This window comes from Piliocolobus tephrosceles, chromosome 16 (genome assembly GCF_002776525.5).
Source record: "Piliocolobus tephrosceles isolate RC106 chromosome 16, ASM277652v3, whole genome shotgun sequence".
In the NCBI taxonomy this organism is placed as follows: domain Eukaryota; kingdom Metazoa; phylum Chordata; class Mammalia; order Primates; family Cercopithecidae; genus Piliocolobus; species Piliocolobus tephrosceles.
In genome coordinates, this window is record NC_045449.1 from 66424499 (window position 1) to 66444287 (window position 19789).

Below are 19789 nucleotides of genomic sequence, written 5' to 3' on the forward strand. Positions count from 1 at the left end.
CTGTGCATGTGCTGAGGGTTGGCGTGTTGAGGTGGTTAGGTGATGGTAACTCCTTGAGGAACTGAGCCTGATGCATCTGGAGTGAGAACCACGCCAACGTGGTGCTGCAGACATTAACGTTTAATGTGGCAAGCTTTAAAAAAGCAAGAATTTCACCTTTCCAAAAAAGCATTTTTATCTGATTGCAAGTCATAAATATTTACTACAGGAAAGCTTAGTTATAAATCTCACAAAAACAGGAAGAAAATAAAAATCATCTGCAATCCTATTACCCACAAACAACCAACTACTGTGAACATTTTCATGTCTAAATTTGTGTTCTTGTTACCTGAAACAAAAAATCACTTTGGATTCAAATCTCAAGCATTTCTTTGAAAGCCATTATCAGGAGCTGGCAATGAGGACAGGCCACATGACCAAAACCAACTGTCGTGCTGTTCTAGTGACACAAACAGTGGTCCCCAGGACTCTATGTCATAGCGACAACCAGCAAAACAAACTTGGTTCTTGACACTATTAACAGGAAAATAAAAAGCATGCAATTCGTCTACCCTCTTCTTCTGTGGAACTTTATAAATAACTTCAAACACAAAAGAGAGCAAGAGTCTGCCAATGTATCATTAGGACCCACATGAGTCAATGTCCTCCCTTGGCCCACCTGGACAATGTAGAAAGAAAATTAGGCAACTGGGCGCGGTGGCTCACGCCCGTAATCCCAGCACTTAGGGAGGCCAAGGCGGGCGGATCACCTGAGGTCAGGAGTTCGAGACCAGCCTGGCCAACATGGCAAAAACCCCGTCTCTACTAAAAGTACAAAAATCAGCCGAGCATGGTGTCAGCCGCCTGTAATCCCAGCTACTCAGGAGGCTGAGGCAGGAGAAGCTTGAACCTAGGAGGCGGAGGATGCAGTGGGCCAAGATCGCGTCACTGCACTCCACCCTGGGCGACAAGAGCGAGACTCCGTCTCAAAAAGAAAGAAAATTAGGACCACCTAACTCTCAAACAGCCCCTCCTCTCTTAGAATGGAGGCCAGGTATCCAATGTACCAGTTCTTCTATGTGCTCAACTATATAATACATATTGAATATATCAAAGCTTCGATATGTGTTATAACATTGGGTCCCCCAAAAAGAAAGCAGTATAGAACTTCTTGCAAGAAGCCCCGTCCATTAGGGGCAAATACACATGTTTAAATACAGGTAATGGCAGCCATCAAGAGTTGAATGAATAAAGAAAATATGGGCCAGGCACGGTGGAAGCCTGTAATCCCAGCACTTTGGGAGGCCGAGACGGGCAGATCACAATGTCAGGACATCAAGCCTGGGCGACAGAGCGAGACTCCATCTCAAAAAAAAAAAAAAAGAAAGAAAATATGGTACATACCCACAATGGCGTATTATTCAGCCATATAAATGAATGAGATCCGGTCATTTGCAACAACATGGATGGAACTGGAGGTTATTATGTTAAGTGAACTAAGCCAGGCACAGAAAGACAAACGTCTCATATTCTCACTTATTTGTGGGAGCTAAAAATTAAAACAATTGAACTCATGGAGATAGAGAGTAGAAGGATGGTTAACAGAGGCTGGGAAGGGCAGTCGGGGAGTGGGGGGAAGGTAGAGATGGTTAATAGCATACAAAAAAAAAAAAATAGTTAGATGAATCAGACCTAGTAGTTGATAGCACAACAGGGTTACTATAGTCAATAATGTAATAACTGTACATTTTAAAATAACTAAGAGTATAACTGAATTGTTGGTAACACAGAGGATAAATACTTTAGTTGATGGGTTATGCATTACATACCTCTATCAAAATATTTCACGCAGGCCAGACGAGGTGGTGCACACCTGTAATCCTAGCACTTTGGGAAGCTAAGGCAGGAGAATCTATTGAGCCCAGGAGTTCGAGACTAGCCTAGGCAACATGGCAAAACTCTGTCTCTACAAAAAATACAAACAAACAAAAAAAAATAGCTGGGTGTGGTGGCATGCACCTGTAGTCCCAGCTACTCAGGAGTCTGAGGTAGGAGGATCAACTGAGCCCAGGAGGTTGAGGCTGCAGTCAGCCATGATCACACCACTGCACTCCAGCCTGAGTGACAGAGTGAGATCCTGTCTCAAAAACCTATGTGTGTGTGCATGCACGCACATATATTTCATGTGCCCCATAAATCTATACACCTGCTATGTTACTGACAAAAATTAAAAATAAATAAATAAAACACAAACAGGTAATTGTAAGAGTGATAACTACTGTAACAGAATATAAAGGATACAGCAAGGCATCACAAAGGAAGGAGTGATTAACTTTGTTAAATAAATGTAATTAATAATTACTATTTCTATGATTCTTCACAGAATCATCCAATGCTAAAGCTAGAAGAAGCCATAATGATAATTTACTAAAACCCCCTAAAATTTCAAATGAATGAGTGTTTGAATGAGATAACCCCTAGAATCCCTTTAAGCTTCCAGTTTAACTTTCTCCCATATAAAACAATGGTGTAGTTCACTGTTGAGACCATAAACTACTCATGATAAGAGATTAGTAGGGATTCAATTGCTAGGTGATTTTTAATTCCATTCAAAAACAGAAGGGCCAGGAATCTTTGGAAGGCTCAGAGCCCTTCAATCTGTGTGATACTGCATGAAAAGCACTTCAAGAGACAGTATGCTCAAAAGGCTGCAATCACGGGTTGGTTTTCTAGAAAACATTTTTGTTTCCTCGGGGTGTCCTTCTCCAGCAGATGCAAACGCCCTAGACCACCCCGACAGATGTACCCAAGCAGAGGCCAGGGAAGTAGCTTAGAAGAAGGTGGGTGCGCCTGAACTCTGTTTAAGGAGGCGTCTGCCTGTTAGTGCTCTTTTTACTGCGCCTGCCTGCATCTGCTGGCCTCCATCAGTCATTACCATTTCTTCCTAAGGCATTTAATTTGCACAACTATACTTTTCTTTGTCCTCTAAAGGGGAGGGGTTCTTTTTTGTTGTTGTTGAGACGGAATCTTGCTCTGTCTCCAGGCTGGAATGCAGTGGCACAATCTTGGCTCACTGCAACCTCTGTCTCCTGGGTTCAAGCAATTCTCCTGCCTCAGCCTCCTGAGTAGCTGGGATTACAGGCACGTGCCACCACATCCAACTAACTTTTGTATTTTTAGTAGACACAGGGTTTCACCACATTGGCCAGGATGGTCTCGATCTCCTGACCTCGTGATCCATCCACCTCGGCCTCCCAAAGTGCTGGGATTACAGGCCGTGAGCCACTGCACCCGGCCTGGGGTGGGGTTCTTTCCTGTTCTAGGGTTGTGGATAGACTCCATAAAGTCTAAACACTCAGAACTGTCTGCAAAATACTGTGTGTGGCTGTGGTCTCAAGGTTTATGTCTCCCCTAAATTCATATTTTGAAACCTAATCCCCAACGGTATTGGGATTAGGATGGTGGGGACTTGGGGAATGGATGGTATTAGGAGGTGGGGACCCAGGGCAGTGATTAGGTCATGAGATGGAGCCCTTACGAATGGGATTAACAACCTTATGAAAACAGACTCCAGAGAGTGCCCTCTTTCCACCATGTGAGGATACAACGAGAAGACAGTTATCCACAACCCGGAGAAGGGCCCTCACCAGAACCTGACCATGACCATGCTGGCAGCCCCGATCTCAGGCTTCCAGCTCCCAGAACTGGAAGAAATAAATTTCTGTAGTTTCTAAGCTACCCATTCTATGGCATTTTGTAATGGCAGCTTGAACAGACTACGACATGTGTACAACATTCTCTTGTGAGATGGTGCATAACTTTTATCAGATTCACAGGACAACTGTGAACCACAGAAGCTTAAGAAGTATTTGACTTTGCACATGTGTATTAAATATTAACCCAAGAGCCCCAGACGTGTGCATATGCCTATGGGTGTGTCCTCACACTCCGGATATCTCCGGGAGATAGGCTACTATTAACAAGCCTTCCATTTTCCTTCCACACTTAAAAAAAAAAAAAAAAGTTTTAAACAAAATGTCATCCTCAGGACATACAAAACTGAAATAGCAAAGACAAAAAAACTTCAAAAAAAATCGATTCTCCATTTAGTCATTGTGAAAAGTCTGTCTTAAAAACCCAGTGTCTCAGGGAACCTCAAAGCTCTAGTTAAATTTTTAATACGCTATAAAGGATAGTGTTAAAGAAAAGACCTTTTCAAAGGTAAGCTGGCTCCAAACAGGCTCTTAAAATGGTCTTCATCAAAGACATGAAGCTGCATGACAGTAATGGTGAGGGAGTTCACTTCTCATTAGACAGGAGTGGGAGCTGGAGACTTGAAGAATAAGCCACAGTGCGTCTTTGGAGACACATCTGTTTGTAGTTAGATCCTTGGTGGCCTCATCCAATGTCAGAGGTTTAAGTAACATTCATGTGCCAAGGGGCCAGGCGCAGTGGCTCACGCCTGTAATCCCTGCACTGTGGGAGGCCAAGGCAGGTGGATCACTTGAGACCAGGAGTTCAAGACCAGCCTGGCCAATATGGCGAAATCTTGCCTCAACTAAAAATACAAAAAGTAGCCAGTTGTCGTGGCACAGGCCTGTAGTCCTAACCACTCAAGGGGCTGAGGCAGGAGAACCTCTTGAACACAAGAGGTGGAGGTTGCAGTGAGCCGAAATTATGCCACTGCACTCCAGCCTGGGCGTCAGAACAGACTGTCTCAAAAACAAAAAACAAAAAAACAAAAACCATTCATGTGCCAACGATTCACAAATCTATAACTCTAGCTAGACTTTGCAATCCAACTCCAAACTCCATCCATCCAGTTGTCTAGTCAGTATCTCCATTTGAATGTCTAATGGCAATCAAACCTCAAGATCAAAAAACAAATTCTTGATAGTCCCTCTAAAGCTCCTCCAGCTGCAGCCTTCCTCGTCTCAGTTGATGGCAATTCCATCCTTGCAGCTAGGCAGCCCTGAAACCTCCAGGTCTCCCCTGGCTCCTTGCTTTCTCTCATATCCCACATCTGATCCATCGGCAAATCCCATTGGCTCCACCTTCAATCAGGACCCAGGATGGGATCCCTTCTCACCACTTCCAGCACTACCACCTTCATCTGTACCACTGTCCTCTTTGATCTGGATTCTGCAGTGGCCTCCACATAGGCCTCCCTGCTTCCATCCTTATCCCTCCTAAGTCCCATCTCAATTCAACACCTAAAGAGAAACCAACTTTCAAAGCTCAAGTCAAGTCATACACACCCTCTTCAAAGCCCTGCAACGGCTCATCACACACAGAGCAAAAACAAACATTTTTATGCCTCCAAGTTCCATCTAAAGGCGGAGCTGACATCCCTGCCCTCACCTTGTGTTTCTCTCCCTGCTGCTCACCCTGCTGTGGACTCTTGGCTACTCCTTGTGGGTGCCAGACATGCTCCTGCCTCAGGGCCTTTTCACTGGCTATTCCTTCTGCCTAAAATGCTCACTGTTTACCAGAGATCTGCACGACTGACTCAAATGCAAGGACATCTCAAGAAGCCCCTCCCTACCTACTCTATTTAAAATGGCAATTTCTTCCTTTAACACTGTACCATCTGCTCTCCCCTGAACTTTTTCTTTTTTTAAATCACTAACCACCTTCTAACACAATATAAAATTCATTTATTCTGATGATGTTCATCAACTATCTCACCTTGCTATAATATTGGTTATAGAAGGCCAGAGATCTTGGCCTGTTTTAGTACTGATATAACCCAAGTACATGGAATACAATACTCAAATATAATAAATAAAATACAAGACTGGGAAAGAAATGTCCCTTCAAACCTCTCCATCCAGGTGAGCCAGCTGTCCTCCAATTGATTGAAACCAGTGACTATTAACACCATGCTTCTGGTGAAATCTAACTCAGTTGAGATTCCTAGAAGGCACTCAATCCTCATTTCAATTTATTTTTTATTTTATTATTTTTTTGAGACAGAGTCTCGTCACCCAGGCTGGAGTGCAGTGGTGCAATCTCAGCTCACTGCAACTTCTACCTGCTGGGTTCAAGTGATTCTCCTGCTTCAGCCTCCCGAGTAGCTGGGATTACAGGCATGCGCCACCACTCCCGGCTAATTTTTGTATTTTTAGTAGAGACGGGGTTTCACCATGTTGGCCAGGCTGGTCACAAACTCCTGACCTCAAGTGATTGGCCTACCTTGGCGTCCCAAAGTGCTGGGATTACAGGCATGAGCCACTGTGCCCGGCCTCAATCCTTCTTTCAAAAGATACTTTTGCATCACCATAAAAGTGACAAAGGCTGAAATTAGAAACTCCAAAGACACAGAAGAGGGTCTCCTGTCAAGGAAGAAGTAAGATATTAATTTATGCTCATTTAGGATCAAGAAATATTGCTGTCATTCCACACATCTGCCTACTGTTTCTGGCTTTATTCCAAGTTGTCACTGTAGTCAACAAACATTTGAGAAAGTAAACTCTGAACCACCCCGGCCTTCTATTGGGATGAGCCAGGAAATGATTCCAGCTGAGCATAATGAACTACCCAAGTACCGTGGCAGGTGTGGTAGAGAAAAGGGTCCATTAGAGGGAAGTTGGGTACTCAGTCCATTGCTATAAAGTCTGGACCTTAGACCACGTTTTTGTTCTTCAGAGAAATAGTCATCATAATTTACACCTTATTTAACACTAAACCCACTGGGCAGATCTTTACTTTTGCTCAGTTGGTTAAAGAAGGGGTCATAAATGGCAGAAAGACAGCTACTATTATGAATGAAAAACAAGTAACCTTTCCTCTCTAACTATTAGCACTTAAGAGGCTAAAAGTGGCCGTCACGGCTCTTAAGCAGTCCTCTGCAGGGGACCAAGGGGTCTTCCAATGAGCTCTTTAAGATACTGGGTGTGCATGAGCAGGGTCTTCCACCAAGGCTAACCCACTTTGGTCATCTTTGTGCAGTGAGTTCCATAAAAGACCCCATCGTTATCTCAAGGCATACTGAATACCGAGATCTAGAAAACCAACAGGGTCCGATGCTGTGGCTCACACCCATAATCCCAGCACTTTGAGAGGCTGAGGTGGGCTAATCACTTGAGGCTGGGAGTTCAAGACCAGCCTGGCCAACATGGTGAAACCCCGTCTCTTCGAAAAATACAAAAATTAGCTGGGCATGATGGCACACATCTTTAATCCCAGCTACTAGGGAGGCCGGGGCAGGAGAATCGCTTGAACTGGGAAGTGGAGATTGTAGTGAGCTGAGATTGCACCACTGCACTCCAGGCCTGGGCGACAGAGCAAGACTCTGTCCCATTAAAAAATAAATAAATAAATAATAAAAATAAAAATTGGAAAACTAACTAAAAAAAGTTTGTTCATCACTAAAAGAAAAGGGTCAAGAGGGGAGTGAGGGAGACACATATACTGATGAAAATATTGGGAAAACGGGCCTTCCTATGATCATATGGTACAAATGCCTAAGATTAGAATAGAAATAACAGAGGAATGTGCTTCTTCTCTAGAGAAATATCTCAACTTAAAAAGTAATTAAACACATAGTGCTTTAGGCAGATTTAACATATACTAGAATATATAATATATATTAGAATTTTCATTCTTTAAAGATGACCAAAAAAAAAGTCTTCATTGTGCAAGCAAAACAACATCAAGTTATACACAGGAATAGACTCAGTTTCGCCGTGCTTTTTGCTTCCGCAATACTAAAGCCAGAAGACAATGGATCAACATCTGCAGAAGGTTTGAAGAGAAAAAATGTCATGACTAGAAAGCTCTGCCCAGCCAAGTTCTTGCTCGTGTATTAGAATAACAGATTGACACCATGAACTCTGCTAGGACTCTGAAAATGTACCATCCAGGGATGTTCCCTGGGGAAGATTATTGCTCAAGCTCGAGTTCCCAAACAACGAAAGGTGGATCGGCATGTTTAAGATCTCGAGATCAAGGAAATCATCGCTGAAGAGGCAGCAGGAGTATCACTGATGCCAACAATGGCTCCCATTTTTCAAGTCCCAAGCACTGTACTGAAAGTTGTGTGTATATTTAGCATCTCATTTAATTCTCAGAATAAGCCACTTGTGGCATTATCCCCATTTCTTGGATGAGAAAATCAAGGTTCAGGGAGTTCAAGCAATTTGTCAAGATAACTTCATTAGGAAGTGAGAGAGTTGGAATTTCAAAATGCATCCCAAATTGCTCAGGTTCCCTCAATTTATTTATTTTTAAAAATATCTATCATTTCCTATGCTTAATCATGTTTTCTAGTTGCTCTAAAAGAAACATTCATTATTTTTGAAATAAGGCATTAATATGTCCTTTGTTTCCAATTAAAATACATCTAAAGACATAAAACAGGCCAGCGTGGTATCTCACACCTGTAGTCCCAGCACTTTGCGGGGCCAAGGCAGGTGGATGACCTGAGGTCAGCAGTTCAAGACCAGCCTGGCCAGCATGGTGAAACCCCATCTCTACTAAAAATACAAAAAGTTAGCCGGGCCTGGTGGTGCACGCCTGTAATCCCAGCTACTCGAGACGCTGTGGCAGGAGAATCGCTTGAACCTGGGAGGCAGAGGTTGCGGTGAGCTGAGATCGCTCCACTGTACTCCAGCCTGGGGGACAGAGCAAGACTCTGTCTTAAAAAAAAAAAAAAGACATAAAAGAAATTACTTTAAAATGCTAAATAGGAAAGGATTGGTAAGAACATTTCAGAAAGATGCCTACATAAAGAAGGCAGGTAAGGCAATTATCAGTGCCAAATTATACTGAACTCAATAGAGTTCACCCTTGAAGAATGCAAACGTCAGGAATGCTGATTCCCTGTGCAGTACAAAATCTGCACAGAGTTTTTGGCTTCCCCAGAACTTAACTACGAATAACCTGCTGTTGACCAGAAGTCTTACCAATAACATTGTCAATTAATACATCTTTTGTATGTTATATGTATTATAAACTGTATTCTTACAACATAGCAATCTCAAGAAAAAAATGTTATTAAGGAATTCATAAGAAAGATAACATATATTTACTATTCATTAAGTGGAAGGGAGTCATCACAAAGGTCTCATCCTCCTCATCTTCACACTGAGTCGGCTGAGGAAGAGGAGAAAGAGGAGAGGTTGACGTTCCTCTCTCAGCGGGGCAGAGGTGGGAGAAAATCTGAGTGTAAGTGAACTCACGTAGTTCAGATCTGTGTTGTTCAAAGGTCAACTATATTTTCAAACAGCGTTAAGCAGAACCAGAGATATCCAGTATGTATAAAATACTCCACAGCAATCATGTAACAGTTATGAATTTATGCTCCAAATAACTTGGTAACTAATATGTCAAAAAAAGGAAGTAAAAGTTGTTTAAATGAACTGGAATGGGAAGTTTTCACATATGATGATCAAGCTAGGATGAGCAAAAAATAAAGTCAAGAAAGATTTGTACTGCCACCTTCACTCCCCTCCAAGAAGGACCCACGTCACAATTGCCCATTCCCCTTTTCCAGCCAGACAATTGTGCTGACAAATGACTTTACCTTCAGGCAGTGGCTGGCGCGCTCACGGACAAGACCTCACCTGGAACGTTGTGTATAGTGATGGCCAAGATGAGCAGCGCGATCCTCCTCCAGCTGCTGCCACTGGGCTGTGCCAGGTTCCCTCGAGAAGGCACAGGGACAGCAGGACCCTCTGGAAGGCCAGTGGCTGCCGCTTTCTTTCTCTGATACGCCTCACCATTTTCACTCTTGTCTGAGCAAAAAAAAAAAAAGAGAGAGAGAGAGATGGGGAAAGAGAGCGCTTTGAACATGGGCACATTAACTCTCCAGCAAGCTACAGCAAGAAGCTTCTACCCCCGAACTTCCTGTAGACTATGCAGGGTTCTGTGTGTTCTCTCATTCACTCAGGCATCCATTCATTCAGCAAACAATTAATTGACTAGGCTGAGTATGGTGGCTCACTCCTGAAATCCCAACACTTTAGGAGGCTGAGGCAGGCAGATGGCTTGAGCCCAGGAGTTCGAGACCAGCCTGGGCAACATGGCGTGATCCCATCTCTACAAAAAATAAAAATAAAGAATTAGCTGGGCATGGTGGTATGCACCTGTAGTCCCAGCTACTTGGGAGGCTGAGATGGGAGGATGGCTTGAGCCCCGGAAGTTGAGGCTGCAGCGAGTTGTGATTGCATCATTGCACCCCAGCCTGGGTGACAGAGTAAGACCCTGTCTCAAAAAAGAAAAAGAAAATCACTGAAAAGACATTCAGTGCCCAATGCATTGGTACCAAGAAGGATAAAAAAGATGAAGATGTGGTATCCTAGCAATGCTTAAGACAAGCAATGTTGAGTCATGATTAGAAACACAGATTCCAGAACCATGCTGCCTGCTTCCCTTCCTGACTCAGCCACTGGTCAGCTGTGTAGTGCCAAACAAGTTATTTCACCTCCCTGTGCTGTGGTTTCCTGATTCGTAAAACTAGAATAATAGGATTACCTATGTCATAAGGGTTTTGTGAGGCTTAAATGCAACAATGTCTGAAAGTGCTTAGAATGTACTAAGTGCTGATTGTGTCAATAGTTATTGTTACTATCATGTTCCCTCTCCCATGGCCCTGCAGAATTACATAATATGTGACCCTGCTCTCCTGGTCATACTGATTTATAGGAACCAATTCAGATGCCTGGTTCAGCCAATCAGAATCCCTCCCCAGGGAGACTTGGCGACTCCAACGTGCAAGCTGAATCTGAAAAATCACATGATGTGCGAGCAGCTCTGCCACAGTGGAATGAGGGAAGCGGCTGGACAGACAATCAGAAGGAATCAGATATACATCAACAAGCAGGGATGGGAAACCAGGCAGCCCGAGGGAAGGAGAGAGAAGGGCAGAACTGCAGCCCACGTGCCATAGACATTCATAGGCCACCCATAGCACCCAGCCCCTGGGTTTCCTGAGCAAACCTTCCTTTTAAAAATGCCTTTACAAATTGGCTTATATTGGAAGAATGTCATTCTTACAACCAGCTTCTCCTAAATATCCATGGTCCCCTGGGCTATTTGTTTATTCATAATGGAGGCAAATTGCGTGGATCTGAAATTGCAAGGACAAGAGTGGGAGAGAGCATCCAGCCTTCAGTTCACAGCGTGGGATGGATTTGTGGGGAAGACTTTCTAGAGAAAATAGGTCTTGAGTGAATCTTAAACATGCGATGGCACAGAGAGAAAGAAGGGTCCCTCTATTGGGAGAAAAAAATAACCCAGCAAACATAACTCACATGTCTGTTAAATTAAATAAGCAGGAGCCATTGGTCTGAGGCTGTACTTTGAGTTGCTTCATAGTGAACTACAGCCTAACTTAGTATGTATACAAATGAAAATCTCATTAGGAGTATATATATTTTGTAATAGCTAGTTCTCAGCCAATCACAAGCAACCGAGCTTCAACCAATCACAGGCAGCCAAACTTCAGCCAACCACAGGCAGCCAACTGATCAGACTATGTCCAAATAAGGTAAATGCCTAACTGTAACCAATTAAGCTATTTCTATACTTTATTTCCTGCTCGAACTTCAAAAAAGGCAGAGCTCTCTGAATGTCTTCTAGTTTTGAATGCTGCCTAATTCATGAAGCCTTTAATGCTTAAATAAATTAAAAAACATTAAAAGAAAAAACTTCTTTTGAAAATCATTTTGTGGCCGGGCGCGGTGGCTCACACCTGTAATCCCAGCACTTTGGGAGGCCGAGGCGGGCAGATCACAAGGTCAGGAGTTCGAGGCCATCCTGGCTAACACAACGAAACCCCATCTCTACTAAAAATACAAAAAATTAGCTGGACATGGTGGTGGTTGCCTATAGTCCCAGCTACTCCGGAGGCTGAGTAGTGTGAACCTAGCAGGCGGAGCTTGCAGTGAGCTGAGATGGCGCCACTGGACTCCAGCCTGGGCAACACAGCAAGACTCCGTCTCAAAAAAAAAAAAAAGAAAAGAAAAGAAAAAAATAAAATCATTTTGTATTTATTTACTCAAATCATACAAGTACAGATTGGAAAGTAAGAAAGTACAAGGCAAGTAGACTCACTCCTCCCCAGCTCGCAATAATTTCTCTCTTATTAACAGCTGAATCTCAGTTCCATTAGGAAAAGGGAAGTCTTTGATCCTCCACAATGCAAGATGCCAGTCCTCCATTGGTCAGTAGCCCTGACTCACAACACCAGCCTGTAGAGAATTCAGCTGTCTCAATTGGATAGCAACTCCTCCCGGACAGTATTTACACGAGGCGAAGCTCCACGCTCATTGTGTGGTATCCACACCATGTGTATGCATGTATGTGTGTGTGTGCATGTGTGTATGTATATGTGCGTGTGGGTGCATACAACTGCTACTCAGTGACATCCTGAGATATTAGATCTCCTTCGTGTATGTATGCATTTATCTAGTAAGATGTTCTCAGTCTGAGGTTCTTGAATCCATATAGACCCATTTCAATGGATTTCAAATATTTCAATTATTTCAAAATAGTCTGTGTATTTTTTGCTGGATTGTAACTTTCGCTGTGCTTTCAAAGGTGGTTGCTGATTCAAAATGGTGCACACAAGCGGGGAGGGGGTTTTATACATTTCGAGTAGACAATACGTAGATGACTCAGGCTGCAGATGCTGGTCGAGAAATTGAACTAAACATCTGGGATTTCAAGCTCACAGACGCTAAGGACACGAGCAAAGCAGTCCCCGAGAGCTGTCCATGAACTAACCTGGGTCATGGTGGAGGGTCCTCAGCTTTCTCCTAGATCAGTCAGCAAAGACGCCTGATTTCCTGTGCCTGGTCTGAGCACACAGGCCTATGCTAGATGCTCTCCAGTGAGAGTTGATAGAGGCCAAAAGAAAAATCTCTTCTCTTGGAGACTTTTGATGGATTGATTGATCGATTGAGCAGGGTCTCACTCTGTTGCCCAGGCTGGAGTGCAGTGGTACAATCTCGGCTCACTGCAGCCTCCACCTCCCAGGCTCAAGCAATCCTCCCACCTTGGCCTCCTGAGTAGCTAGAACTACAGGTGCACGCCACCATGCCCAGCTAACCTCTGTTTTTTTTTTTTTTTGAGACGGAGTCTCGCTCTGTCGTCCACGCTGGAGCACAGTGGTGCGATCTCGGCTCACTGCAAGCTCCGCCTCCCAGGTTCTGCCATTCTCCTGCCTCAGCCTCCCAAGTAGCTGGGACTACAGTTGCCCGCCACCCTGCCTGGCTAATTTTTCGTATTTTTAGTAGAGAGGGGATTTCATCATGGTCTCGATCTCCCGACCTCGTGAGTCACCCGTCTTGGCCTCCCAAAATGCTGGGATTACAGGCGTGAGCCACCGCGCCCGGCCTTTTAAATATATATATATATATATATATATATATATATATATATATATATATATTTTTTTTCAGTAGAGATGGGGTTTTGCCACATTGACCAGTCTGGTCTCGAATTCCTGGACTCAAGCAATCCACCTGCCTTGGCCTCCAAAAGTGCTAGGATTACAGGCATGAGCCACTACACCTGGCCCCTTGGGGATTTTATAATTTAAGAGAGGGCAGACAGGGAAGACACATATAAATTCCCTCCAATCTAAGGGGCAAAACATACTGTAACAATCACCAATGGTTGCACTTGTTTTTGTCAATGTCACAAAAGGATCCTACTCTGAATCTCCTCCAGATGCTGCACAGAGAACAGCAAACCTCAGAGGCACCACGAGCAAACTCTAGCGCTATGCTTGTGTTTCATAGGAACATCAAGGAGCATAAAGAGTTCGTCCTCAAAATTAAAACGCACGCCTGGCCCCGGGCTTCCAATGTGTGAAAACTGACGTCAATGCCTTCCCTAGTAGGAAACAGGAGGGTGTGAATGCCTCACGTCCTTGTGAAAGTTAAATAAGCCACCATTTGGTGACAGCCACTAATGAGTCTGTAACAAGGAAGATTAGTCCAAATAAATCATTACAGAGTATGATGCGTCGTGAGCAATGAATTTTCTTGCCTCTCCTGGTAAGGCTAGTTCAGCCATCACACCCATCAAGTAAAATGCTAGCGCGTGGGAAAAGGATGAGCCGTTAGCGGAGGCAATTGCCAAGCACACTGTGGGATGTGAGGGTGTGCCAGAGTGACAAGAACCTCGTGAGGTTTCTTGAAATGGGAAAGGTTTGGGCACGTTTGAAGTGGGATTTGGGAAGGAGGAATAGAAGGGGGACTATTTCATTTAGGGATGAAATAGCCAATGTCAAACGCAGAAGCAAAACAACATCAGAGACACTGGTTCACAGGTAATACTGGGAACTTATCTTCAATGAGTCCTCAATCCTTACAAAAGCCCCATGAAGTAGAGATTAATCCCCTTTAACGAATGAGTAAATTGAAGAACAGAGAGGCAGAGTAACTGGTCCCAGGTCACACAGCCAGTCTGCAGTGGACTCAGGAGTCGACTCAGCATCTTTGCCCCCAGAAGCCCCTCTTTTAACTAGGGCCTCATGGTTGACTGGGGATGAAGGGGGTGGGAGGGGTGGAGCAAAGGCTGAACTGCTCATGGCTTACCAAAAAAGGTAGTGGGAGCAGTTGCTGCAGTGAGAAACAGAGTGTGGTGAGCTCTCATTGCCTGTGACCATTGCCAGACTGGGGAAAGACTCAGAGGAAATCTCATATCTATAATCATTCTTACTTGCAGGCAAACCTGAAACATTTTGTAACAGTAGTATTTCTTAACCCATTAGACCTACTATTTCTAAGCATAAAGTAGCTGCAAGTAGAAAATATTTACCCATGCTAAACCCACAACACAGGCTTATACTTCTTTTGGGAAGGAGAACGGAAAGATTCTTTGTTGTTAGGAAAAAAAGTTGCCCATCATTAAAATTTTATTTTTTAATTTGTAATTAAGCATCTAAGAATTCACACAAAGACAGGACCCACTGCCAGGGCTCAGCCTCTCATCCTTCCCACTCCATCTTTCCTGGAAAGGAACCACAGTGCTACATGTAAAGGTGAGGAGGACAAAGAAACAGAAAAGTCCCAGGCTCACTTTTCCCACAGAATCACCAGGTGATCTTTTCTGATGCATCCGCTTCCCTGATTTCCTCTTCCCCAAAACAGAGGACATGATTATGGTCACAAAACATCACAGGATGGAGAAAAGCAGACACAGGTCTTACAGGCACAAGCCCAGGGGCCATCAGCAAACCCTGCTGCCCAGGTAAGCCTCTACCCTTCGAGGTCTGGCTTCCTCCCTGCAGAGTAGAAGTCTCTGAAGTCCTCTAGTGAATGACCCCAAACCATCTTGGATCAGCAACCGCCTTTGAAAGTACAGCGAAAGTTACAATCCAGCAAAAACTACACAGACCATTCTGAAATAATTGTTGGGTCCTTATGGATTCAAGAATCTCAGACTGAGAACATCTTGCTAGATAAATGCCAAGTTAACCTCCGTTTTCATAGCCCATGGGCCGAATCACACCAGCAACACAGAATGTACATGGTCCCTGAGATGATGTAACCGGCTAAATCTAATGGGCCCAGTGATGGAATCGCAGGCCTCCGATGAATACGGCAATGCTAATTAACAGAGCACTAGCCAAGAGAGAGCTTTCACAACATTCCCACGATATCATTGGAAATGATTTGGCTGGATTAGCACAAATGGCAAATCGTCATTTGTTAAGTGCAGAAAGCATCAAATCCCTGGAAAAACTCTTTCTAAACCCCTGTTACAAAACAAAATGAAGAGTGGCCAGCAACATATATTCACTAAGTAATATGTATACACAAACAAAATCAAAGGCCAATCAAAAGCAGAATAGAAGGGGATCAACTTATATTGTCCCTGCCTTCTTGTTTCCCAAAGAATCAGTATAGTTTCAGGTAACACAAATTATTATTTACATTCTCGTATCATTGGACTTTTCAGCTATTTCTAGACTCTTTTTCTTATAAATATCACTGTAAAACTTTTAATTATACAAACAATTAGAATTTGGACAAAGTTCCCAGAAGTTGAACTGCTTATCAAAGGGCCATGATACAATTGCCTAATAAATTTCCAGGAAGGCTGTGTCACTTACCCATGAACAGTGTGCAATTTCCATGATGCTACTTCTTAGCCCTGGTATTTCTCATTTTGAAATAAGTGTATTTATTTATGGGGGAAATGACATTTCGCTTAATGTATATTTCTTTGACTACAAGTGAGGTGGAACATTTTTCAGAGTTTCAGGCATATTTCTTTCCTCTTTTGTAAGATGCCCACTGCCCAAATGAGGCCTCTTTAAATAACAGTATTATGATTAGCTAATTATTTACAGACACTGGTAATTTTCCTGTGATCCATTTAGGTTTGTCAATAAGACCTAGCTGAGAGTAACAGGTATTATTATACATCAGACAGACGTATCCACTTGGCCAAGTTGGAGTTTTAGCCTCAAATTTAAAAATTCCTTTTTGAGACCCCTCAAGACACTATAAAGCCTTAAAAAAAAAAAAAAAAAAAAAAAAGTATTACCTGCTTTCCTTAAGGAACTATATAGTATGGTCCTGAAAGCTAATTTTCTCAGGTAATTGTCTCTTTCAATATTAAAACTTTTTTTGTTTTAAAGATAGATTCTCACTCTGTCACCCAGGCTGGAATGCAGCGGCGCAATCTTGGTTCACTGTAACCTCTGCCTCACAGGTTCAAGCAATTCTCCTGCTTCGGCCTCCAGAGTAGCTGGGACTACAGACACGCACCACCACACCCAACTAATTTTTGTATTTTTAGTAGAGATGGGGTTTCACCACGTTGGCCAGACTGGTCTTGGACTCCTGACCTCAGGTGATCGACCTGCCTCGGCCTCCCAAAGTGCTGGGATTACAGGTGTGAGACACCACATTCGTTTAAAAAAAAAAAAAAAAAAAAACTTTTAGGCTCAGGGCTACATGTGCAGGTTTGTTCTATAGGTGAACTCATGTCACGGAGGTTTGTTGTACAGATTATTTTGTCACCTAGGTACTAAGCCTAGTACCCAATAGTTACTTTTTCTGATCCTCTCCCTGCTCCCACCCTCCACCCTCAAGCAGGCCCCAGTGTCTATTGTTCCCTTCTTTGTGTCCACAAGTTCTCATCATTTAACTTCCACTTGTAAGTGAGAACAACTGGCATTTGGTTTTCTGTTCCTGCATTAGTTTGCTAAGGATAATAGCCTCCAACTCCATCTGTGTTCCCACAAAAGACATGATCTCATTCTTTTTTTTTAAGGCTGCATAATATTCCATGGTTTATAGGTACCACATTTTCTTTATCCAACCTGTCACTGATAGGCATTTAGCAAACCATGTCTTTGCTATTGTGAATAGTGCTGCAATGAACATTGATGTGCATGTGTCTTTATGGTGGAATGCTTTCTATTCCTTTGTGTATAAACCCAGTAACAGGATTGCTGGGTTGAATGGTAGTCCTGTTTTTAGCACTTTGAGGAACTGCCACACTGCTTTCCATGATGGTTGAACTAATTTACACTTCCACCAACAGTGTATACATTTCCTTTTTTCTGCAACCTCATCAGCATCTGTTATTCTTTGACTTTTTAATAATAGCCATTCTGACTGGTGTGAGATGGTATCTCATTGTGGTTTTGATTTGCATTTCTCTAATGATCAGTGGTGTTGATATTTTTTTCATATGCTTGTTGGCCACGTCTATGTCTTCTTTCGAAAAGTGTCCATGTCCTCTGCTCACTCTTTAATGGGGTTGTGTCTTTCCTGTAATGTGTTTAAGTTCCTTATAGATGGTGGATATTATACCTGTCAGATGCATAGTTTGCAAAAATTTTCTCCCATTCTGTAGGTTGTCTGCTTACTCTGTTGATAGTTTCTTTTGCTGTGTAGAAGCTCTTAAGCTTAACTAGATCCCATATGTCAATTTTTGCTTTTGTTGCAATTGCTTTTGGGATCTTTATCATGAAATCTTTCCCTGTTCCTAGGTCCAGAATGGTATTTCCTAGGTTGTCTACCAGGGTTTTTTATAGTTTTAGGTTTTAGATTTAAGTTTTCAATCCTTCATGAGTTGATTTTTGTATATGATGTAAGGAAGGGATCCAGTTTAATTTCTATATATATGGCTAGCCAGTTATCTAAGCACTATTTATTGGATAGGAAGTCCTTTCCCAGTCACTTATTTTTGTCAGCTTTGTCGAAGATCAGATGGTTGTAGATGTTCAGCCTTATATCTGGGCTTTCCATTCTGTTCCATTAGTCTATGTGTCTGTTTTTATACCAGTACCATGCTGTTTTGGTTACTGTAGTCCTATAGTATAGTTTGAAGTTGAGTAATGTGATGCCTTCAGCTTTGTTCTTTTTGCTTAGGATTGCCTTGGCTATTTGGGCTCTTTTTTGGTTTCATATGAATTTTAAAATAGTTTTTTCTAGTCTGTGAAGAATGTCATTGGTAGTTTGATAGGAATAGCATTGAATCTGTAAATTGCTTCGCGGCAGTATGGGCATTTTAATAATATTCATTCTTCCTATCCACAAGCATGGAATGTTTTTCCATTTGTTTGTATCATCTCTGATTTCTTTGAGCAGTGTTTTGTAATTCTCCTTGTAGAGATCCTTCACCTCCCTGGTTAGCTGTATTCCTAGGTATTATATTCTTTTGGGGTCAATTGTGAATGGTATTGCATTCCTCGTTTGGTTCTCGGCTTGGCTGGCTATTGTTGGCATATAGAAATATTAGTGATTTTTGTACAGTGATTTTGTATACTGACACTTTGCATATTCTGACACTTTGCTGAAGTTGTTTATCAGCTAAAGAAGCTTTTAGGCCAAGACTATAGAGTTTTCTAGATATAGAATCATGCCATCTGCAAACAGGAACAGTTTGATTTCCTGTCTTCCTATTTGGATGCCCTGTATTTCTTTCTCTTGCCTGATTGCTCAGACCAGGACTTCCATTACTATGCTGAATAGGAGTGGTGAGAGAGGGCAGTCTTGTCTTGTGCCGGTTTCCAAGGGAATAGCTTCCAGCTTTTCCCCTTTCTTTTTTTTTTCTTTTTTCTTTTCTTTTTTTTTTTTTTTTTTTTTTTTTTTTGAGGCAGAGTCTCACTCTGTCACCCAGGCTGGAGTGCAGTGGCCAGATCTCAGCTCACTGCAAGCTCTGCCTCCCGGGTTTACGCCATTCTCCTGCCTCAGCCTAGCTTTTCCCCTTTCAGTATGAGAAACATCACTCTTTTCAAAAGAAGATGATATACAAGAGCTTCTCTAGTCTTCTTTCCCCCATAGCACGGGAATTCTTGTAAACAACACAGGAGTTTTGTAATCAGGGCACACAAGTACAAAGCATCTACTGTGGACAGGCTCCTTGCTAGGGTTGCCAGATTTAGCAAGTAAAGACAGGATGCCCAGTTATGTTTAAATTTCAGATAAAACCAAAATTGTTTTAGTGTAAGTATGTCCCACATATTGCATGGGATCTACTTATGCTACAAGGTGTATTCATTGTTTATCTGAAGTTCAAATTTAGCAAGGTAACCTGCATTTGAATTGACAACTCTACCTGAGCCCCTGAGGGGCTCAAGGGGTGCTTCCTCTCTTGGAGATGCAGATCCCACTTGGGAACCCAGGCAGGGACAAGGGAGACCAGGACTTCCTGCTCCACAGACCCAATTCAAGGCCCGAGTTCTATGGAGTTGTGCAAGCTGACCGCACTCTACCCTGAGAGCAGCCACACACCCATGTCCATGTAAAATCTATGCAGGATATACTACATGGGCCATGTGCAGCGCAGGGCAGGAGAAGATTCCACTGGAGACCAAGAAAACTTCATAGAAAGA

General features: G+C 42.9%; 1 protein-coding gene across 7 annotated transcripts in view; it reads right to left on the reverse strand.

The window, feature by feature from the left end:
- The window catches only part of SLC39A11 (solute carrier family 39 member 11), a 465983-nt gene that overhangs the window by 192189 nt on the left and 254005 nt on the right, over positions 1-19789 (reverse strand). For all 7 annotated transcript variants that reach the window (XM_023211941.2, XM_023211936.3, XM_023211938.2 and 4 more), the window contains one exon: positions 9546-9716. In XM_023211941.2, the coding sequence (XP_023067709.2) occupies positions 9546-9716 (171 nt within the window). The remainder of the gene's footprint in view (positions 1-9545; positions 9717-19789) is intronic.